Source organism: Chiloscyllium punctatum, chromosome 44 (genome assembly GCF_047496795.1).
Source record: "Chiloscyllium punctatum isolate Juve2018m chromosome 44, sChiPun1.3, whole genome shotgun sequence".
Classification (NCBI taxonomy): Eukaryota; Metazoa; Chordata; class Chondrichthyes; order Orectolobiformes; family Hemiscylliidae; genus Chiloscyllium; species Chiloscyllium punctatum.
In genome coordinates, this window is record NC_092782.1 from 48,777,848 (window position 1) to 48,802,549 (window position 24,702).

At 40.4% G+C, this 24,702-nt stretch overlaps 1 protein-coding gene across 15 annotated transcripts in view; it reads right to left on the reverse strand.

The window, feature by feature from the left end:
• Nucleotides 1-24,702, reverse strand: part of col7a1l (collagen type VII alpha 1-like) — a 428,727-nt gene that overhangs the window by 228,240 nt on the left and 175,785 nt on the right. For 14 of the 15 annotated variants that reach the window (XR_011955318.1, XR_011955319.1, XR_011955320.1 and 11 more), the window contains 10 exons: nt 22,880-22,915; nt 15,388-15,432; nt 12,825-12,860; nt 10,524-10,619; nt 10,201-10,263; nt 9,622-9,657; nt 7,764-7,802; nt 6,950-6,985; nt 4,132-4,251; nt 3,372-3,527 (listed from right to left, as the gene is read on the reverse strand). Coding sequence is in view for 12 of the 15 variants with exons in the window: in XM_072562895.1 (XP_072418996.1) it covers nt 3,372-3,527; nt 4,132-4,251; nt 6,950-6,985; nt 7,764-7,802; nt 9,622-9,657; nt 10,201-10,263; nt 10,524-10,619; nt 12,825-12,860; nt 15,388-15,432; nt 22,880-22,915 (663 nt within the window). In the remaining 3 variants the exon portion in view is untranslated. The remainder of the gene's footprint in view (nt 1-3,371; nt 3,528-4,131; nt 4,252-6,949; nt 6,986-7,763; nt 7,803-9,621; nt 9,658-10,200; nt 10,264-10,523; nt 10,620-12,824; nt 12,861-15,387; nt 15,433-22,879; nt 22,916-24,702) is intronic. The other variant, XM_072562892.1, reaches the window with a different exon arrangement.

Here is a 24,702-nt window from a genome sequence, read left to right on the forward strand (position 1 = left end):
AATTGGATTTTCAGTCTTTTAGACCTATTCAGGTCTGGCCAGGTCCTTTCAGGTCTGCGTCCTGGGTGAGGGCACTTTCGAAAACATGTTCATTTTAAGGCTTTTTTGGTTTTTGGATGTGTGGATAAAAGATATTTGACCTGTAAGGGAAAAGGTGCCTTCCCATCCATCCTATCACTGCCCTTCAATCCTACAGACCTTTCTTAGGTCCCCTATTAATCTTCGCTGCTCAAAGAAAAACAATCCCAGCCTGTACAATCTTTCCGCATAGTTCAGATCCTCCTGTCTAGTCATCCTGGTAAATGACCCTTCATCCTCTCTAAGCAATCAGTTCCTTCCCATAAAGTGGTGACCAGAACAACATGAAGTGCTCCATCTATGGCCTAACTTTCATTTTATATACTTTCAGCATAATCTCCTTGCTCTTGTATTCAATGCCTCAGCTAATAAGAGCAATTAGCCCATGTGTCTTTTTAACCACCTCATTTACCTGACCTGCTACTTTTGGGGATCTGTGGACATGCACAGCAATGACTTTCTGATCTTCAGTTCTTGCCAGGGTTCTACCACTCAGTGTAATCCCTTGCCTTATTAGCTCTCCCCATGTGCACTAATTTACTTTTCCAGGTTGAATTCCACTTGCCACAGATCTGTCACTTGACTAGGCCATTGATATCTTTCTAGCTAAAAACATTGATTGCTTTCTGCAGATTAGACATCCTTCTCGCAATCATCCGATCAATTTTCATGCCATTCACCAACTTCTTGATCTTAGCCCATATGTTGAAGACCAAATCATTGATGCATGCCAGCACCGAGCACTGTGGAATCATCCTCTGATTAGATTTTTAGATTAGATTCCCAACAATGTGGAAACAAGCCTTTCGGCCAACAAGTCCACACTGACCTCCGAAGAGTAACCCACCCAGACCCATTTCCCTCTGACTAATGCATCTAACACTATGGGCAATTTAGCATGACCAATTCACCTGACTTGCACATATTTGGACTGTGGGAGGAAACCCACGCAGACATGGGGAGAATGTGCAAGCTTCACATGGACAGTTGCCTAAGGCTGGAATCAAACCTCGGTCCCTGGTGCTGTGAGGCAGCAGTGTTAACCACTGAGCCACTGTGCTGCCCTGCTATTCGGCCAATATTCAACATTCAACTTGCCATGTTGCTTGAGATCTCATGGGCTCCTAGCAACATTCCCTCTAAACTGTACAGCTGTTCCAAAGTTCTGTGGATGGTAATATAGATCACAACATTAACTTCCAGTTCCAGAAGTCGCTGTCATGCTATGCATCTTGGAAGTCCGTGCATATAAAAAAAAATTAGGAGGCAACTTTGACTCCTCATTGACCAATTTGCCTTATCAAAAGCCTTGCTAAAGTCCATCTGGACACATCAAATGCATTACCCTAATCTAAGATACAGATAACATGTAAGCCTGTTTCTTTGGAGACAGTTTGTGGAATGGATTTTACCACAGTTTGAGGGATGGCATTGAAAGCTTTATGTCGTTTGCCTCCTCGCTTCTGAATTTCAAATTAGATTACTTACAGTGTGGAAACAGGCCCTTCAGACCAACAAGTCCACACCGACCCACCGAAGTGCAACCCACCCAGACCCATTCCCCTACATTTACCTAACACTACAGGCAATTTAACATGGCTAATTCACCTAACCTGCACATTCTTTTTGGACTGTGGGAGGAAACCGGAGCACGCAGACACGGGGAGAATGTGCAAACTCCACACAGTCAGTTGCCTGAGGTGAGAATTGAGCCCGGGTCTCTCGCACTGTGAGGCAGCAGTGCTAACCACTGTGCCACCGTGCCACCCATAATCTGGATTATATGACAACTCAGTGAATGACAGAAAATATCTTGAGCATCAGAATATAGATTGAACTTGAAAGCAATGGTGATCAGCAAGACTATATTAGAAGATACTAGAGTAAAACTTGAAGTGATGGTTTCAATATTGAACAAGTAAATAAGTTTGTCTACTTAGGGCAAATAACAAATGATAATAGAAGATGGCAGAAGAAGTAGGGAGAGAAACAAAGTAAACATTCTGAGTCAGTTATGGCTCTTCTTCACAATGGCTCGAAATGTTATCTCTGTTTTTCTCTCCATGGATGCTGCCAGGCCTGCTGAGTTTCTCAAGCACTTTGTTTTCATTTCAGATCAGTTCTGTAGTATTTTGCTTTTATCATGAGATAACCAGAAGCTATTTGTAAAGATGTAAAAGTAACTTTCATTGTCTCCCCAACTATTCTTTTGCCAACTGGTTAAAAACTCCATCATCTAATAACTGAAGTTCCAGTTACTGTGTTGGAAATGTGGGTCCCCTTAAAGTTGAATTTTCTTAGTATTTACTCAGTAGCATGGAGAGTTAATTTAATTGCTGTTATAACAGCAACTGTCTTTACAAATTTCTGGCAAATAGAAAACAAAAGGAAAGATTGCAAGAATCACCAGGATCACTGAGGTCATGAAGCACCATTGAACTGATGTCAACAATTTATTTGGCATCATATGTATTCTGTTATCGATGAATTGCTTGGGAACATAAGGAACTTCTGTTCTTAGAAATAATGCCTCAGAGGAAGGCAGGTCATTCTGGCATCATGAGTAGCTACCCATGGCCATTGGCTGAATAGGTTCAACCAGATTATTGATGCAGAAGTTGCCAGCCCCCAGAATAAGGGACACTAACATGGTTAGTGGGACTTGAGTTAGAGACAGAGGTTCATGGGGAATAAGCCATCACCTTCTTCTGGGAACACCAAGCATTGAGAGAAGAACATAGACAGACATCAAGGGTGAACACCCCACAACTCTAAACTATATCAGTCATTACCTCGACTTCTCTATTCTCCAGAGCTAATCAGTAAAGCATTAGCATCTGTAACAGGTCATACCTTTCCATTTTTATGTCTACTTAATTCATAATCTAATGTATCATATCTAAACTGCTGCTTCTTAACAAACTTAGTAAAGTATCTGGAAATTGTTTACAAATGGTCGACTGCCTATATTAGATAACTGTGATCACAAAAACCGAAAATCTAACAAGTGAAAACTGTCCATCCTTGCCTCTTAACAAACCCGTCAAATAAGCCTCCCCTCAACCTTCCTTGTATCTGAAGAAAACAACTCCATCTTCTTGAGAATCTTCGCGTAACTCAACATCCTTGCGATCATTCTAATAATTATCCTCTGCGCACTCTCTAAAATTTAACATTGTTGTAAAAGCATGGCACCCAGAATTATGGTCACAATATTTCAGTTGAGGCCTAATCAGAGGTTTTCCAGAAATTAGCATGTTGCCACTGATATCTCCCCAAAATAATTATCTTACCTTCACCCTAGGGGTTGAAACACTTCCATTCTGTGATAAATGAGCTAGGCCCAAATGACTAGGATCTGCTGTATCTGAATCAGGTTCTTCTACCATTCCTTCTATTTCAGAGAGAGACCGGCTAGATATTTCATACCTCAGAGATGAGCCTTGCACCTGTATCAAAGGGAGAACAAAATGGTCCTTGATCAGCGTGTACCAACAGGGGCTGATTCTATAATGGTAAATCAACAATTATCAACAAGGAAATAGAATAATCTGGGGATGAATATACAGAGGGAAGTAGCTACTGGAGAATAATGGATAAAGGGAAGAGAATAATGGACTTCCTGGGCTAGATTTTGTGAGCACATCCCCACCCCCACTGGGTCTATACTTGGCATAAGAATGCAAAATATATCTGCCTTCCCTTCTTTGATTTCAAACAGTGTGCATCCTCTAACCCCATCAATAAAGTTCAACCCAGCCATGAGTGTTACAGAGAATGAGTATGCCTGGTTAACACAGAGAATTAGGGATATTCGAATGAATTTAGAGAGTAGTGGGCTTTCAGGGTGGATATGGAGACTAATGAACATTGGTTTGAAGAAATCAAATAATGGGTATCTGTGGGATGGGAAATGGGGAGTAGTAATTAATGTACAGAGAAGAATATACAGAAAACAGTGTGGGCTAAATGGTAATATGTGGGGATACCGCATTCCAGTAAAAACCATAGACCTCAGGCAGAACTGTTTGAACTTACTTTCAACCCACGCACCTGTTTAAAATCCTGGATTTTCTTTGTGGTCTTGTCTTTTTTGGAGCTTGAGACCTGCTGGAGAACCTCGTCCAAACCGCTTTGAAGAAGCCTATCAATTAATTTCTTCAAAAGAGACAGCTGCAAAATATATTCTCATTACAGAATAATAGGCATTGATGGCTGGAATTTTATTCACATTTGGAATGTGTACTTAATTGTAATACAAGTTCTGTAATACAAGAATACAGTAAATATTGTAAAATATTCCTTGGCTACTGAATTGCTTTATGGTTCAACTTTATTTTTACCTTTTAAGAAAACAAACAGATGAACAATGTTAAAGTTTTCACACTGTGATCAAGGACAAGGATGCAATTCCTATCTTAGCAAGCCCTTCTGCCAGCCCTTTCATCATTTATCAGTGAGGCCTTGTATAGAAGGGCAGAGCCTCAACTCTAATACAGCCACAATCAAAAACTTGCCACTTAAAACATTAATAACTTTGGCAAGGTCGCACTTCTTGTTTATCATAAGTTGCTTTAAGAAGTTGGTGGTCTATGAAACAGTGGACAATCATGTGGCATCTCCTGATGGACAGCTAATGAAATAGAAAGAAACATTCAAAAAGCAAAAACTTGCATTGGTCTGATGCCTTTCATAATCTTGCAGAGTCCCAACTAAAATTTAATCAATATTTTATTGTGGGAAATGTGGCATTCAATTTGCATAAAGCAAATTGCAAAAACAACAATATAATAATATCCTATCCAGGTAATCTATTAGTGACAAAAGCAAAATGCAGCTAATGCCATAAATTCTTTCGAAATAAACACAGAAAGCAGTGGAAGTACTCAGCAGGAGTCGGACAAGATCGGTGGCGAAAGAAACAGATTTCAAATCAAACATGACTTTTGCTCAGAACTACTGGGTCCCCTCCTGATGCCAGGTCCCTCCACTGGTTGGACCTCTTTATTTGAGACCTATCACCTGTTGAAAATAGCCATAAAACAAAATATAGAACATAGAACATTACAGCGCAGTACAGGCCCTTCGGCCTCGATGTCACACTAATCTGAAGCTTATCCCACCTACACTATTCCACGTACGTCCATTTGCCTGTCCAATACGACTTAAATGCACTTAAACTTGGTGAATCTACTACTGCTGCAGGCAAAGCATTCCATACCCTTACTACTCTCTGAGTAAAGAAACTACCTCTAACATCTGTCTTATACCTATCTCCCCTCACTTTAAAGTTGTGTCCCCTCGTGTTTGCTGTTCCCATTCTTGGAAAAAGGCTCTCCCTGTCCACCCTATCTAACCCTCTGATTATCTTGTATGTCTCTATTAAATCACCTCTCAACCTTCTTCTCTCTAACGAGAACAGCCTCAAGGCCCTCAGCCTTTCTTCATAAGACTTTCCTTCCATACCAGGCAACATCCTAGTAAATCTCCTCTGCACCCTTTCCAAAGCTTCTACATCCTTCTTATAAAGCAGTGACCAGAACTGTACACAATACTCCAAGTGTGGCTTTACCAGAGCTTTGTACAGCTGCAGCATAACCTCCTGGTTCCGGAACTCAATCCCTCTATTAATAAAGGCCAAAACACTGTATGCCTTCTTAACAATCCTGTCAATCTGAGTGGCAACTTTCAGGGATCTGTGTACATGGACACCGAGATCTCTCTGCTCATCTACACTCCCAAGAATCTTACCATTAGCCCATTACTTTGCATTCTGATTACTCCGTCCAAAGTGTATCACCTCACACTTGACAATGTTAAACTCCATTTGCCACCTCTCAGCCTAGCTCTACATCCTATCTATGCCTCTCTGCAACCTACTACATCCTTTGTCACTGTCCACAACTCCACCGACCTTAGTGTCATCTGCAAATTTACTAACCCACCCTTCTAAGCTCTCATCCAGGTCATTTATAAAGATGACGAACAGCGTGGACCCAACACCGAGCCTTGCGGTACGCCGCTAGTAACTGGACACCCCAAGATGAACATGTTCCATCAACTATAACCCTCTGTTTTCTTTCAGCAAGCCAATTACTGATCCAAACTTCTATGCCTCACACAATCCCATTCCTCCGCATTTTGTATAATAGCCTACTGTGGGGAACCTTATCGAACGCCTTGCTGAAATCCATACACACCACATCAACCGGTTTACTCTCATCTACCTTTGGTCACTTTGTCAAAAAAGTCAATAAGATTTGTTAGGTATGACCTACCCTTCACAAAACCGTGTTGACTGTCCCTGATCAGATTATTCTTTTCTAGATGGTTATAAATCCTATCTCTTGTAACCTTTTCCAACACTTTACCAACAACTGAAGTGAGACTCACTGGTCTGTAATTACCAGGGTTGTCTCTGCTACCCTTTTTGAACAAGGGAACCACATTTGCTATCCTCCAGTCCTCAGGCACTATTCCTGTAGACAATGATGATTTGAAGATCAATGCCAAAGGCTCGGCAATCTCTTCCCTTGCTTCCCAGAGGATCCTAGGATAGATCCCATCCGGCCCAGGGGACTTGTCTATTTTCACAATCTGCAGTATTTCTAATACCTCTTCCTTGTGAACCTCAACCTCTTCTAGCCTAGATGCAAGTATCTCTGTATCTTCCTCGCCAACATTTTCATTTTCTCATATACTCTGAGTTCCGCTTTAAACATTTAGGCAACTTGACTCTAATTTTGATATTGACTTAAAGTTGTCTGACAGCCAAAGTTTGTGTTAATAACTGGGTTTATGAATATACCATTGTATGAGTTGAGGCAGTTTGTTGGTATTATTAGTTTGTGATACTAAATCACCCACATACCTTTATACCATAAATGTCAAAAAGCTTTTCCAAATCCTGAGGAGTAAGAAGAAAAATTTTAAAATAAGGATGAATAAGGTTAAAAGTGGAAGACATGATACCCTAGGGCAGGCAGGGATATGAAGAATGACTAATGCTAATGGACATTTACCACCTTTTTCTTCACACTAATCTACAGCATAATCTAGTCATTTTACCTCTACAGTAAAGATATGTGGAAACCAACTGTCATGCCTAGGCCTCTGATTTGATAAAATAGTTTTTGTTTAATAAGCTAACTGGTACAATTTTATAGAATGTTCAGGAACAGAGAAATTTAAGGATTCCCATACAAGGCAACAGGGGTCTGTGCACTGCCCAGCTGGAGAGTTGGCAAGAGGCCAGCAGGACATCTCTTATGGGAGGTGGCAATCAGGGTAACAGCTGAGGTGGAAGTCCAGTAAGAGTTGCAGGACACTCAGACACAAGCAGTTCTTCATTGCTCAGCAATACATCTAATTAAGGTGCATGATCACAGGATTAGAATGAGATTTCGGGTTTCTGCTGAATGATGGTAGGTGGGTAATTGCAGGGTGGTAGCTGCTGGATTGAGGTGGGGGAGTATGTTGGCAGCAAAGACAGGAAGCTGGCTGTCAGTGGGCACTTCCTTCCCAATGCTAGATCCCCTGATAATGCAGTGCATCTCTTTGAATAAGGGGCATATCTGGATACCCACATAGTTTGTCTTTACAAGCTTTTTAAATGGGAAATCTCCTTTCTGCTGTAGATCAAATAGAAGTGATGGAGAAAAGATATTATTGCAATACTATCTTACCTTGATATCAATTCCTTTTCCTTGTGGTCCAGGATCACCCTTAAAAAATAGTGATATGTTAGAATACTGGATAAATAATGTCAGAATGAAAGGGAGATTCTCACTCATGCAAAGTAGGAACAGCAAACAAAGACAGGTTTTTCTTTACAATTGGGCCCAAAGTTTCACTTGGATGAAGAGAATGGAAAACTCTGTCTGGTAGAGTCACAAACCTGTAACACAAACTTGCTGGCTTTCTTTCATGTGTTTCACTAGAGAGAAAAAAATTTAGCTGTGGTCACATAAATCATCAACCCTCAGCTCCAAAACTTGCATCAAATGCAAAGTGGCTGTTCAAGATGGAAGTATCAAGTAACTGTAGTCTTGTCTTTTCAGTTCCACTCTATTTTAGACAAAAGATTATTGCTTCTCTGACCCTTCATCTCTTGCTCTTCCTAAACTCAAAATGTGGCATCCTCAATTCTATTCCAGCAAATTATTTGTGTTGTAATCATTTGTGGGCGGCACGGTGGCACAGTGGTTAGCACTGCTGCCTCACAGCGCCAGACACCCGGGTTCAATTCCTGCCTCAGGCGACTGACTGTGTGGAGTTTGCACATTCTCCCCGTGTCTGCGTGGGTTTCCTCCGGGTGCTCCGGTTTCCTCCCACAGTCCAAAGATGTGCAGGTCAGGTGAATTGGCCATGCTAAATTGTCTGTAGTGTTAGGTAAGGGGTAAATGTAGGGGTATGGGTGGGTTGAGCTTCGGCGGATCGGTGTGGACTTGTTGGGCCAAAGGGCCTGTTTCCACACTGTAAGTAATCTAATCTAATTTCCCAGGAGTCAAATTTAGAAAAATAAATTACAGGAGTAAGTGAGGACTGCAGATGCTGGAGATCAGAGCTGAAAATGTGTTGCTGGAAAAGCGCAGCAGGTCAGGCAGCATCCAAGGAACAGGAGCATCGACATTTCGGGCATAAGCCTGAAGAATCCTGAAGAAGGGCTTATGCTCGAAACGTCAATTCTCCTGTTCCTTAGATGCTGCCTGACCTGCTGCGCTTTTCCAGCAACATATTTTCAGCAAAAATAAATTACAGCCATTTTGAGTGTATGACGGATAAAGGCAGATCTTGTAACTTTTAAATCTTTTACTCCCATCAAAATCAATATATTCTTTATGCTTTTAAACTTCCCATTAAATATATCTTCCCTAGATTGAGAAAGTGGATAGCTGATCCGTCTTTTTCAAGAACATATAGCCAACTAGTATATTGTGGGGTTATCAGTGCTCTGTGAATGCAGACAATGGTTAACTCATTCACTTTAATGTGGTCCCTTGCTTCTACTCAGACTTTCTCAAACTGCACTGCTGAGGCCAGGAACCTATGATTATCATTCTATGGTGCATCTCCAGCTTATTATATATAGTGACACAGTAGCTCATTGGTTAGCACTGGTGCCTCACAGCACCAGGGACCTGGGTTTGAATCCCCCCCTTAGGCAACTGTCTGTGTGGAGTTTGCACTGTGTCTGCGTGGGTTTCCTTTGGATGCTCTGGTTTCCTCTGACAATCCAAAGATGTGCAGATCAGGTGAATTGGCTATGCTAAATTACCTATAGTGTTCAGGGATATGTAGGTTAGGTGCATTAGTAAGGGGTAAATGTAGGAGAATGGGTCTGGGTGGGTTACTGTTCAGAGGGTTAGTGTAGACTTGCACCAAATGACCTGTTTCCATGCTGTGGGGATTCTATGAAATATATACAAGGATAAGTAGTTAGCTGAAGAGGATCCTCTGTGTTTTTAATAGGACTTCTGAAAGTCATAACTCTTCATTCATTTCAATAAATGGAAACTCCTACAAATTAATAAAGTTTCTTACTTTTTCACCTTTGAGCCCCTTTTCTCCTTTTCCGCCCTGTCAGTCAAAGCAGAAAAATTCAAGAATTTTAATCTGCAAAGATTGCAACCATCACAATGAGTCTCAACAAAGAATGATTTACTACAAGGCCAGTATATAGGAGTTGTGTATAACAGGAATACATACTGCATTCAGATTATTGGAGGAATATGGGTTACAGGGTTTTTGGTAAGGGAGTGGGTGTCCCAGGAGCCACATGTTACAGCTATCACAAGAGCTGTGCAGAAGGGTCTGTTTCCATGCTGTACATCTCTATGACTCTATGACTCTATGTCAAAAAGGGTACTGGAGCAGAAATTACAGGAATAATTATTACAGGAGAGTTATGAAAGTCTGTATTACAGGAACAATGCAGAAGTAACCTTCATTCCTTATGAGCCATTAATTCCATGCTATGGGAATCTACTCCACCTCTTACTTGTTTATCAAGAAACAACATTTTCGTTATTGAAAAGACACTTTGCTTGTTTAGGACAATGTAGTTGTGGTGCATCATTTATTGTATTTGGTAATGGATCAGTACAAAAGGCTGTGACTTACTGGTATACCAGGGGGACCAGGCAAGGGAACGACTGGTGAATCTGTATAATTGAATGCAGTCTCCTGCAATGAAAAGTTGGTCAGTGCCATACACATTGTTAACCTGTTACATTATCCTTATTAAACTTTAATAAAAATCACTAATCCATTTATCCTCTTATTATTCAACCTTTGCATGAGTAAATGCTTCCAAACCAGCTTTTCCTCAGCCCTCCATCCTTCCATCAACTATCTGCTGCTCTCAAATAGCAATTCAGAGGTATCCATTAACAATAGGATGGGTGTTCATCAGAAATTGATGCACCCTAGATTTTAACACTTACCTCATTGAAAGGCAAAGGGGCTGCTGGGAAGGCTCCCGGTCCAGGAGGCCCAGGCAAACCAGGTGTCCCTTTCTCTCCTTTCACACCATCTTTTCCCTGAATAGAGAAAGAGAATGATCAAGAGGAAAACTATTTGAGATCAACAACACAGCCTTTGATTTCTGAAAGACATTTGTAGTCCCAACAGGACCAAATCCAACCAGATCAGCAATTTTATATTCACTTCACATCAAGCTTGAAATTGCTGTGAAATTTTCAATACATATTAAAAAAAACATTTTACAGATTTTTCAACAACTTAAGAGATGGCCCATTACACTTAAGACATGGTGCTACATATGTCAGAACTTTTTGTACAATCTACATTGCTCTACTTCCACACAAACTGTATCTCACTTTTGGCATACTGTTTTGACTCTTTTTTTTCTTTCTCCCAATCTAATGTTTATTTCACTTTCCTGACTTCTCTTTTTGCACCTGATCCAACTCCATTTTATCTTTCCGTAACCTACTATTTCGTTCTCAATCAATAATTTTCATTAGTTAGGGAGGTAATACTGTTGGTCCCACCCTTCACTGAGACCCCACAAGTCCTCACTGCACCATTATCTGCTCACACTTACAGCAATTTCACAGCAAACGATTTTGAGCTAAAAGATTCAGGAGAAAATCTAACTTTGGGTCACAATGTGAGAAACCTTACCCAAACAAGGTGTGGCATATTTCCTGGATTTTTGTAAAGCAGCTATCATTGTCAGATTGTTGCCCTGCTTTATCTTTTCTTGGCCCAAATGCTGCTCTGTACCTCTTGCCAGGTCTTCCGATGTCTGAAGAGATTTGCTATGTTATCATGGGGAAAGACTGGACATGACTCCAATTTATGGCATGGATAGGTTGATTGAGGTATTTGGTGGGTTGGGTGGCAGGTGGGTAGATGGGCAATGGGTGAGTTGGGAGGAATTTGCAAGTGATGATGAGTAGTAGTCAGATCTAGTCAGGGAAGCTAGTTGGGTGGGTGGTGTTAGCATGATTGGAATGAATTTCTGGGTCAGATTGGCAAAGTGGTCAGTCAGGATAGTCAGGGATGCGGGGACGGGTATTACAGTGAGGGGGACGGGGGGGAGAGATGGAGGGGAGGAAATTAGTGTGAGTGATTGGAGGACTTACTTTTGTAGTTACCCAAGACTAGATTTTAAACTAACTACATAGGTAGGTCCTTTGTGTGGGATATAGGTAAATTAATGTTACTTCTGCAATTATGCAATTCCATCTTACAAAGTAAAATGAACTCACACCAGTGTGTAATTGTTTTAGCCAAGAGCTGAGTCAACAAGAATGGACACGATGTGGAGGAAATATATAATTGTTTTTGTATTAGCTAAAACTGTATGTCAGAAGGTAGACATTATGGGCAAGTAGATAAGATGTTGTGAGGGGATGAAGTTAAGCTAGATACGCCTGTACAAACAGTAGGTAAAAAAATGTGCTTCCCACTTTTACGAAAACACAGGAACAAACCCCAATTAAAAGGGTCATAGGGATCAGAACGGCCTCGGGAAAGGCACAGATGAAGGGGGTAGATAATGATGAAGAAAGAATATGCCTAACAATGACGTACAGCAGGATGAGGTCAAACAGCCTTGTGAGACCAGAAATAAGCATTTTATCACAGACAAGGCCGGATAAGGCAAGACGTAAACAGGGGTAATGGGGGCCGGTCTTAGGGAAGTGGACGATGTAAACAGGGGAGGGAGCAGTGTAAAACAATAGACATCAAATCATATAAATGTTATGTATGAATTGAATTTGGTGTGTGTATGTCCCTTGCCGTGTAGGGAAGTGGACATCACACCCACTTGCAAGTGTAAAATAAATGGCACTACTGATTCAGATCTTGTCTCGGACTGAAATTATTGAAGTGAGTGGGCTTTGTTTCTCACATTTGGAACTACTCTAGTTTGGAGTCAGACATTTTTATGGAGGATTCTGGGGAGCAGGAGAATTGCTTGTCTGACTTTCAAACGTTTTGGGCAATTCTAACAGACTTGATCTTACCAGGTTGAAATTCCACACTCCACCATTCAGACACCGGGACTACAAGGTAGATTTGAATGGAGGCAGTTCATCATTGAAATGTCTGGCTGCCTCATGAGAGGTGTCTGCACATGCAAACCAATCCCAGTCCCACTCCCACAGGCTGACTGTCTCCTGGCCTCAGTGGTGACAGGGGGCCTCTATTGTGGCAACGATCTGGGCCAGAGTTTTTGCAGTTAAAGAAACTGCAAGGTGACTGTCTCTTACATTTATTCCTGGTAATCCACGGACACCTTTCATACCCTGCAGAATAAAAGAAAAATATGTTTAAACCCTTGTGTTGATGATCTCTCACTGAACTGAGTGGATAGAAAATGACGTAGATTCCACTGTGAATGCTTGTTCACTCTATCCTGTGCACCCAGGTGATCTCTTGCCCCCAAGCGTAGTCTGTGGGACAGATAAATAGGAAGACACAGCACAGAAGGAGTGCTAAGTCCTTGGAGCATTTCATGTAATTAATCTTGTTTACTCTGCGTAGCCCTTTTAAATATTTTCCCTTCAAGTATTTATCCAATCTTGTTCGGATTAATGACCTTCACAATGTAACATCAGGAGGTTCCACACTAGTGCACTTTGCTAATGTGAGGCAACAATAAACCTTGTCACATAGTGAGTAATTAGCTTCTGGAATGCACTGCCTGGAATTGTGAGAAAGCAGGTTCAATTTAGGCATGCAAGCTGACTTTGGATGTTTATTTAAATAAAAACAGTGTGCAAGAGTATGGGGAAGAGGTAGGACATGGTTACAAAGTTAAATATTACAAATGGTCTTCTGAATTGTTGCAAAATCTGTTGTTTTGTGTTTATGTTCATGAAAATTGGGTATAGGGAAGAGACAGGGATAACTATCCACAAATTGGGGTGGATTTTGACTTTGTGTGATGGACGAACGCAAGTGGTAGTGGGTCTCCATCCCGTTTTACATCATACTGAAAACATAGTCTGGATGGATGTGACAGCCAATTTATTATCAACCATTTGAGGTTACTACACAGACTCAGCGATTTAGGAAGCCCAGCTGCTCCATCACATGGGATACACTGAAAAGACAAGTCTTTCTTGTAGTCTTATCAATGCCCAGTAGAACTGAAGTGGAAAATGCTTACTTTTATAAAAACAAAAATGCTGAAGAAATTCAACAGGTCTGGCAGCATCTGCGGAGAGAGAAAGAGTTAACTTTTCAAGTCTAATGTGACTTTGTCTTCAAAAGAGTCTTATCAGACTCACATTAACTCTGTTTCTCACTCCACAGACACTGCCAGACATGCTGAGTTGCTCCAGCATTTGTGATTTTATTTCAGATTTCCAACATCCATAGTATTTTGCTTTTAGCCTTACTTTTACAGTCAATTCCTCATGTGAAAATGAATAGCATTCCATTAGCCTTCTATATTATGTGCAACACCTGCAAATTTTTTTGTGACTCATGCACTCAGGCACTTAGATTCCTCTGCACCTTAGATTTCTGCACTGGATCTCTGTTTAGCTAACACTCCACCTTGTATTGTTCCTGTCAGAGGGAGCTACTTCATGTTTTCATGCACTTTTGCCCAATTACTTTACTTATATCACCCTGCAACCTCATTATACCCTCTTCACAATATGCTTTCCTACATTCCTTTGTGTCATTTGTAAATTTAGCTATGGCACCTTAATTTCCCACATCTTACTCATTAATATAAATTGTAAAAAATTGAAGGCCACGCTTAAATCTCTTAACTACCCAATCAAATCCTGCCAGTCAGAAAAAGATTCATTTATGCAAATGCTCTGATTTCTGTCAGCCAGCCAACCAATCCATGCTTGTATGTTATCCCCTACATCATGAGCTGCTAATTTCGCTATCCGCTTTTAAATGGTGCCTTCTGGAAATCCAAGTTCAGCGCATCATTGGGTTTCCCTCAAACATGATTTCTCTTTCACAAATCCATACTGTCTTTTCCTGATTTCCTTGATTTTTCCTAAATGCACTTGTTACAACCTTGTTAATGATTGAAAGAGGCTGTACTTTCTTCTCAGACTGCTACTGTCTTGAAATGTTTGGATCTCTCACAACACTGAAAGATGCCAACAGGGTGAGGTTACCAAGAATGATTTTTTTCTCAATCTCTCCCCTCATCTGAGGTATGGTGACCCTCAGGTTATACCACACCAGTCATGTCTCTCTGATAAGAGAGTAAACTAGTGGTCTGGTAAGCCTATGGCAACCTTACCTTCAATTGACACAGTAGTACTCTCTCAGTCTCAGTAGTACCGTAATTCTCTACTTACAGGGTGATATACTCTTACACTGAATTCTGGATTAGTGGTGCTGGAAGAGCACAGCAGTTCAGGCAGCATCCGAGGAGCAGTAAAATCAATGTTTCGGGCAAAAGCCCTTCTGCAGTCATTGTTTTTATCTACTCTACACTGAACACAGCTCTCTGGTAGTGTTTTGCTTCTGCTCCCATTCGAGTCTTGATCAGTGTTTCTCTCTGCTCTGTTGATATCAGAGTAACATCATACATATATCAATAACATTCATTTCCTGTTATTCTACAGTATCAAGTCTTCAATCTTTATCTGAATGCAACTGACAAAATTTAGAGTAGCTAATCAGCTCACACTGGTAGTGGGATGGGTCCCAGCAGGGGGAGGGTGGGTGTAGTGCAGAATATTTTCACTGGCAAAGAATTCACAACAAAAGAAACAACTAATTTTAGGAGTAATTTCAACAAGTTCGTAGTTATGCCCCAGTGTAGATCATTTTGAGATGCAGTCAGCTTACATCTTTTCCGGGTGGTCCACGCTTTCCATCAGCTCCTGGCTTTCCCTATAACAGAATCAAACACATGGTTTGAATATCCTCAAATAACATGAAGAAGAGCACCTTCTGATACAAGCTGCATTAAGATGAAGGTACACTGCAACATTCCAGTTATAAAAGGAATCCAGTTGCCCAGGTACGAACAGACATTGTGAGGACAATACAACAAAAACAAAACTGAATTTATGTAGTGCCTTATAGAATAATAGGACACAGTTCAACGTTACAGGCAATGGCATACTTTTTGAAACATAGTCATTGTGTAGGAATCATGAGTACCAATTTGAATACATGGTCCTGCAAATAACAATGGCTAAGTATTCCATCGTTTTAGTGAAGTGGTTTAAAAAGGTGACCCCACTGCACTATACACGTTCTTTCTCACACTCACACACACACACTCTCTCTCCTCTCATATGCTCACACATACACCTCCCCAATGCGCACACCCACACACACGCCCTCTCACAGACTTATACCCCATTACACTCATACACACTCACTCAGTCTCCCCTGCACATGTAAATTGTGGTGTGATTTTGTATTTGTAGAATTACATTTTATTTTGCTCAAAAACTGCATAAATCCATGTAAAGTTCTGTAAATCCCATTTTAGAAATAGAATCAGTCTGACCTAACATTGAGACACAGACAGACTTTAAGTTGACACCTTCAATGCATTATCTGAGCTGAGATGGTATCTATTGTTAAAAGCTATCTTGAGAATGTAGCTTTCATACGAAGGAACCAAAACAAATGATCATTCTAAAAGATGAAAGATTCAAGCTAAATTGGTTTAATATTACATTCCATGACACTACAATCCTGTTGCTATAAATTCTGTGCCATATTATTCTGCTCCATAACCACCTGATGAGGAAGCAGCGCTTCGAAAGCTAGTGCCTTCAGATAAAGCTGTTGGACCGTAACCTGTGTTGTGTGATTTTACCTTGCTTTAAAAACTAAATATTTCTCAGGACAATCTTGCTGTTCTTTGAAGCTATGTCATGGGATATGTTATGCCCTCCTGAGAGAAAGAGGACACGAGGGTTTATCGACTGTTCCAAAAGCACAGTCATCCCTCAGTAAAGACCTGAAACGCCAGTGTAAATATTGTGCTCAATCTGCTTGAGCTTGCCAAGGACTCAAATGGGTAAGTATATAGTTGCCAATGTAAAAGATCTTGTGATGCAGTGGTAGTGTCTCTACTTCTGAGCCAGGATACCCAGACTCAAGTCTCATCTGCTCTATAGGTATGTAACAATATCTCTGAACATGGTGGTTAGAAAATTAGGATATCCCTATAGTCTGCAGTGTGTAGTAATCTCAGAAAGAATCAGATTGGCAAATAGTAAGGGCAACCAAACATGGAAAGAAATGATGAAATCTACAATATCATTCATGAAGAACAAAAGACTCCTTTTAAAATCTTTCATAACAATAGCTACATGGTGAGCAAAGTCTGGAGCCTAGCAAGTGATCTGATACAAATAGTTAACATACACATATACATATATATTATATAAAACTATACATTAGTAGATCAGGATGTGGTGAGTGTCCTACAATGTTACTCATGGGAATGCATGGAACACCGGAGAGACCTGGTTGTCCAATAGCTCCGGGGTAACCCTTCTGTCCAATTAAGACCTGGAAGTAACATTAAAGCCCGCGTCAGGTCTGATCCCACATAAACAGCCATATTTATTATGTAATATATGCTACATTATATTTCAGAAGGATTTGAACTATTGCTACAGACTATTCCACCTTTTATAGAACAGATAAGCCAGAGAATGTGACCAGCACTTGAAAGGCAAGAGAGGGATAAACTCAAAACAGACCTTTGGAAACAATATTTCAGTGAGCAGAGTGTATGAGTAATTTGTGACAAGACCTGCGATATGAGCAGCATGCTGGCAAGAAGTCAACACATCTGACTGAAGATGATTGTAAATGCTTCAACCTTATCCTTTGCACTGATGTGTCAGGAGCTCCAACACATCCATGGACATTGGTGCAGCGTTCTTCGGTCTTCGGTTCTTTAATTGTCCACCACTGTTCACATCTAGACTCAGCAGGACTGAAAATCTGATCCATTGCTTATATGACCCATCTATCTCTGCTGTTTGGCATGTAAGAAGTCCAGTGTTATAGTTTCACTAGGTTGTCACCTCACTTTTAGGAAAATCTGGTAGTGCTCATAGCATGGTCTCCTGTTCGCTTCATCTCCATTATTGCTGTAACATGCAACTTCCAGATGTTATAAGGTGAGCAAGAAGAACCTTAGTTTTTTTTTCATCAGCAATTCCTCAAGGCCCATGAACAGGCAGGAATGGGGAACTGATTGTAATTGATTACACTGTTTCTGTGGTCTCCTTTCTGTCATTGCAGAAACCAGAAACATGCATGACAGCAAGATATTCAGATAGCAAGTCAGAGATTGAGTGTTGGCTTCATGATTTGCAGTCGTGTGCTGGGCAAGTGGGATGAAAAAGTGCCTCTTGAGATGTGCTCTTATGTTACCATTGTTGAAGTGAGAATCCAACAATAAGGAAGATTTGCAATCTATGTAGTTAAAGATCCAGACTCTCAAAATCGATGTTAAAAATCACATAACACCTGATGAAGGAGCTACGCTCCGAAAGCTAGTGTATTTCCAATTAAACCTGTTAGATTATAACCTGGTGTTGTGTGATTTTTAACTTTGTACACCGCAGTCCAACACCGGCATCTCCAACTCAAAATTAATGGAATGGATTGCAACATGTCAAGTACAAAAGCAGAAGAAACAGTGGTTGGCTTGGGATGATCTGAATAGATGAACATCACATAGGCAACTAAAGGACTTGGCCTTTGCAGCATTTATCACTAACCTGGAACCATGATTGATTGATAAAACCTGAGCTACTTGTGTCATATCCTTGTGCTGTTTTTCTTCCAACAGGATTACTGTTTTCATATTGGACTGGTTCAAATGGTAGCGTGGGTTCAATTTTCTTGAAATCTCAAACAGGTTTGTTTAACATACAAGTCAAAATACAGTTACAGTGCAATTTATGAACACATCCCTAGTTTGTCAATGGTGTCACTCTGGTCCTTAATATTTTAGCACATTCAGCCCTTACATACTGTTTTAAGTTGATGTTGCTGGTTTAAATATGATGGAAAAGCTCCTATTCCATCTAAGTTTTTACTGACATTGGGATCCAGAATATTGGAGATTCAGATATATGTTTTAGCTAGGAGCAAAAGTCAGAACTTTAAACATTTGAATGTTGTTTTTCTCTTAATGAAACAATTAATTGCAATTTGTCTGAAGCCAGATCTAGCAGCTGTCAGTTGGATGTGATTGAAACTATATTCTGGCTCACAACTCCAACATTCCACACATATATCCTTTTCCCTGCATACTAAAGGTGTCAGGAACATACGTTTTGCCCAGCTTCACCGTTCCTTCCAGGGTCACCCTAATTAATTAAATTAATCAAAAGGAAATAACACGTTAAAAGTTTTAAAAAGTAGAGTATTTAAAAATTTGATAACATTCATATTCTTGTGGATAGCTGTCAAGCATTTATCTTTCACCGAATATTTCTTTTCCTCTGAACAACTTTTAACTGTCGGGAATGCTCAAAGTCTGTTCTAGACTTGAATTATTTTCATAATTTAGAGTGCTAATCCTTGACACTTTTGGACAGAATACAGGACAATTCTACTAATCAGTCAAAGTGCTCCTGTTCCTGAATCCAAAGTATGCACATTCTAGCCCCACTCCAGGTACTCAAGATGATAGGATAGGCTGGTACTTCAGTACAATACTGAAAGGATGCAATGCTATCAAGGATGCTGCTTTACAGACTTGATATTAAATCAAGTTGCCCACTCATGTACATGTGAATAATCCCGTGATACTATTTTAAAAAAGACCAAGGACTCTTTCAAGTGTCCAATATTTAACACTCAATCAACACTATGTGGTCAGTACTGTCCACATGCTGCTGTGCACAATTTGGCTGTCATGTTTCCTAATTTGCAATAATGACAAGTACTTCATTTGCTGTAAAGTGCTCTGGAGTAGCCCAAGATTGTGAAAGATGCTATATAAATATAACATATACTTCTTTAAAAAGAAACTTGGTTACAGGAACATTTAACTTCTGCAATTATACCAAGGTTAAAAATAGACACTTTTCCTCTGCATATTCCCATTTGTTGGATCCTATGTTTTACTGTTCTTTATTTCACTCAAATCCAGGTGTCTTCACTACAGATTCTGGTGGAATAAGAGCAACTGAAAGCACAGCAAGTAAACCTTGCTTTCTTTCACTTTTGAACATGTGTAATCACCTCAATGATTTTCATACATCCCTTTCCTTGTTATAGAGTCATAGAGATGTTCAGCATGGAAACAGACCTTTCGGTCCACCCCGACAAGAGATTCCAACCCAATCTAGTCCCACCTGCCAGCACCCAGCTCATATTCCTCCAAACACTTCCTGTTCCTACATCCATCGAAATGCCTCTTAAATGTTGCAATTGTACCAGTCTCCATCATTTCCTCTGGCACCTCATTCCATACCCATACCACCTTTTGTGTGAAAACGTTGCCCCGTAGGTCTCTTTTATATCTTTCCCCTCTCACCCGAAACCTATGCTCTCTTGTTCTGGACACCCCGACCCCAAAGAAAAGACTTTGCCTATTTATCCTATCCATGCCCCTCATAATTTTGTAAACCTCTATAAGGTCACCCCTCAGCCACCGACGCTACAGGGAAAACAGCCCCAGCCTGTTACAGCCTCTCCCTATAGCTCAAATCCACCAACCCTGGCAACATCCTTGTAAATCTTTTCTGAACCCTTTCAAGTTTCACAACATCTTTCCGATAGGAAGGAGACCAGAATTGCATGCAATATTCCAACAGTGGCCTAACCAATGTACTGTACAGCTGCAACATGACCTCCCAACTCCTGTACTCAATACTCTGACCAACAAAAGAAAGCATACCAAACACCTTCATCACTATCCTATCTACCTGCGACTCCACTTTCAAGGAGCTATGAACCTGCACTCCAAGGTCTCTTTGTTCAGCAACGCTCCCTAGGACCTTACCATTAAGTGTATAAATCCTGCTAAGAATTGCTTTCCCAAAATGCAGCACCTCACATTAATCTGAATTAACCTCCATCTGCCACTTCTCAGCCCATTGGCCCATCTGGTCCAGATCCTCTTATAATAAGAGGTAACCCTCTTCACTGTCCACTACACCTCAAATTTTGGTGTCATCTGCAAACTTACTAACTGTACCTCTTATGCTCACATCCAAATCATTTATGTAAATTACAAAAAGTAGAGGGCCCAGCACCGATCCTTGTGGCACTCCACTGGTCACAGGCGTCCAGTCTGAAAAATAATCCACCACCCTCTGTCTTCTATCTTTGAGCCAGTTCTGTATCCAAATGGTTAGTTCTCCCTGTATTCCATGAGATCTAACTTTGCTAATCAGTCTCCCATGGGGAACCTTGTCGAACACCTTAATGAAGTCCATAGAGATCACATCTACTGCTCTGCCCTCATAAATCCTCTTTGTTACTTCTTCAAAAAACTCAACCAAGTTTGTGAGACATGATTTCTCATGCACAAAGGCATGTTGACTATCCCTAATCAATCCTTGCCTTTCCAAATACATGTACATCCTGTCCCTCAGGATTCCCTCCAACAAGTTGCCTAACACTAATGTCAGGCTTTCTGGTCTATAGTTCCCTGGCTTGTCCTTACCACCTTTCTTAAACAGTGGCACCACATTTGCCAACCTCCAGTCTTCTGGCACCTCACCTGTGACTATCGATGATACAAATATCTCAGCTAGAGGCGCAGCAATCACTTCTCTAGCTTCCCACAGAGTTCTAGGGTACACCTGATCAGGTCCTGGGGATTTATCAACCTTTACCTGTTTCAAGACTCCAGCACTTCCTCCTCTGTAATATGGACATTTTTCAAGATGTCACCATCTATTTCCCTATAGTCTATATCTTCCATATCCTTTTCCACAGTAGATACTGATGCAAAATACTCATTTAGTATCTCCCCCATTTTCTGTCAATTGCTACTAATTACTACAATTCCTTTGGCCTATTTGGGAGCACAGGGGAGAAACATATGACTTTCTCTGAGTTTAAAGGAGCATTAGTGAGCTAATCTACTAGGCATATACAGAGAGAATTAAAGTCTATCAAGTGCAGCTTTAAAACTGATGGATGAATAACAGCACTCATCATGTATTTGATTTCTCAATAAGCATGAAGTTCTTCATAAGGCTCCCAGTGGGAACTCAAGCCATACATGAAAATTGGCTCCATATTTTAGAGTGGCTGGACTATAAAGAGTAGGAACATGCAAGGCCCACCTTTGCCCTATGTTAAATTAGTTGAGCCAAGGTCGCAGAAAAGGACTCCACAAATGCCCTCAGTGCACTAGCGTTAAGGAGAAAATCAGTCAGAATTCTCTCTTTTGGTCACTACTTGGCGACCATATACTGAAACATTTCATTTTAAGGTTAATTGATAATTACAAGGTGGTGACTGGATCTCAGCCATGACAGCACCCACTCCTGTGCCAGATGAATCAACAATATTGGCCGATTGGGAGACAACCAGACAAGCACCCACAGAGAGATTTTTGAAAATGTTCTTCTTGGCACAGAGAAAGTTAGAGAGCAAATTCAATAAAAGTTCAAAATGATGAGGGGCTTTGAGATAGTAAATGAGGAGTTGTTTCAAATGGTAAGGGGGGTTGGTAACCAAGGATACAGATTTAAGATAGTAGACAAAAGAATCTGGGCAAGATGAAGTTTCCTTTGTTCAGTGAATTGCTAATAAAATCAGAGGACAGGTGGGCTGAACGGCCTCCCTCTCTTCTACATAATTCTATGCCACCCAACAAGCTATTAGAAGAATAGGGTAGGGTCACACATTGTTGAGAATTTGAGTGGAGATTTATTTGGTTGCATGGTATAACCGTGGATCTCTGAACAAAAAACAACTGGTTCTTACATCGGAAAAAATTTCGAACTTCCCTTCTCTCCCTTCAGATCTCTAATTTTCTGATCACCATGCTGGAAAATAAACATGTTCAGTTCTGGTCAAGTTTCCATGTATCAGTACTCAGCACTCAGCAAATTTTCTCTCAGGGTTCTAATGAAAGTCATCAACCTGAAATGTTAAATATGTTTTATCTTCTCTACAGCTGCTGTCAGACTTGTATCTTGCAGAATTTTTTTGCTTATATTCTGGCTTTCCAGCATTTGTTTTATTTTGCTCTTATGTGAAAGTAAGTGGTACAACAAAAATTATGTATGGGGACTGGAAATTCCAGCAGTTTCTTTACATTGGTAAGGTCTGATCTAAAGGAAATCTAAGATTCTGAGTAAAGCTCAATATAGTCTTAACTTGCCATTTTATCAGGTGGCCCAGGAGGTCCTGCTGGACCCTAGAAAGGAAGAAGATAACAATTATATGTTATAAAAGAAACTAGAAACAAATGGTATCACCGATAGCTATTATGCAGATCTAAGACCTACAGTCAGACTATCTAAACGAACATGAAGGAGAAATTAATAGAAATTTGTACTGTTAATGTGAGCTGAAGACAAGTGCGAGAAGGTTCATGCAGACCATAAGTACTGCTGTGGACTAATTGGACTAAATAGCCTGATTCTTTCATTTAGGCTCAACACAAAGTAGATTCTTCTGAAATATAATTGTCACTTCTCCTAAGTTTAAAATTTTTAATTGCTTGGTTATTCAGAATATAAACTTAGTAGAAGAAAAGGCTGCCAACACTCTTAAAGATCCATCCCACCCTGGCAATGTTTTTCTACAATCTCTACCATCGGGGAGAAGGTACAGAAGCCTAAATATCCGCACCAGCCAGTTTTGTAACAGTTTCTACCCTATTGTTGTTAGAATACTGAATGGACTCACAAACTCTTAACATTCACCTGTACCTGTGTTTTTGTTTTTGCCGCTTTTTACCTATGATTTACTATCTATGCTGCTTAATTATGTGATCTGCCAGTAATGCTCACAAGACAAAGCTTTTCACTGTGCCTCGGTACACATGACAATAAATTCAATTCAATTCAGAAAAGAGTCAAGAAATTCAAGCTTTTCATCTCGCACTCTTCAGGACCAAGACACAAGTCATATCCAAGATGTCTCCCTTCACATGCTCATTCTACTCTGGTGTTTTCCATACAGGTTTGCAATTTGGAGGACAAAATCTTGACACATACATTTTCATTTTCCCAGAGCATTATTTTGGGTTTTAGCAGTTACTTATTCTCACTAACTTTGTCCTCCTTTCAGAGACTTCTCTTTTCAGCTGTGTTCCTTGAACACTGTTATAATTTCAGATGCTGGATTTGGAGATTTTTCCCTTAGCTGCCGCCCTGTTGTGCTTTAAGGCAATACTGTCACCAGTATTTGGATATTGATGTGGAATATCTCATGCTGTAAGTACCTTGTCATAGATTCTAACCCTGAGGCTACTTGTTCCTTATCTGTAAGCAAGTCTCTTCACTTCCTTGTGTATTGTAACACTCATTGTACACCTATACATAAGAACACAAGAACTAGGGACAGGAGTAGGCAATTCAGCTCCTTGAGCCTTTTCTGCTATTCCATATGATCATGGCACATCCTAGCTCAGCCTTAACTCCTCTTTTTGACCCACTCTCCAGAATCCTTCAACTATTACTAATTAAAAATCTGTCTATCTCCTCATTAAAATTACTCAATGTCCCTGCATTGACTGTACTCTGGAATAGTAAATTCCACAGATTCAGGATATTTGGGAGAAGTAATTCCTCCTAATTTCTGTTCTAAATCTGCCATCCCTTATCCTAAAACCTCTCATTCTAGATGGCTCCACATGAGGAAACATCCTACCTACATCTACTTTGTCAATCCCATTTAGCATCTTGTATACCTCAAATAGATCTCTTCTCATTTTTCTAGACTCCAGAAAGCATAGGCCTTAACTGCACAATCTCTCTTCATTGGATGATCTCTGTAATCATTCTTGTGAACATGGTGGGTGATCAAATACAGCTCTCTAGTGTACTGTTTAAGACGTCTTTCTTAGATACTCATTCTAGACTGGTGCTTTCTCACTTACTCATATCAATCACGTGACCAGTTACATTATACAATTTACGTGAAACCACTAAATCATTCTACCCACCACATTGCACATACTCCACCACCATTGTAGTT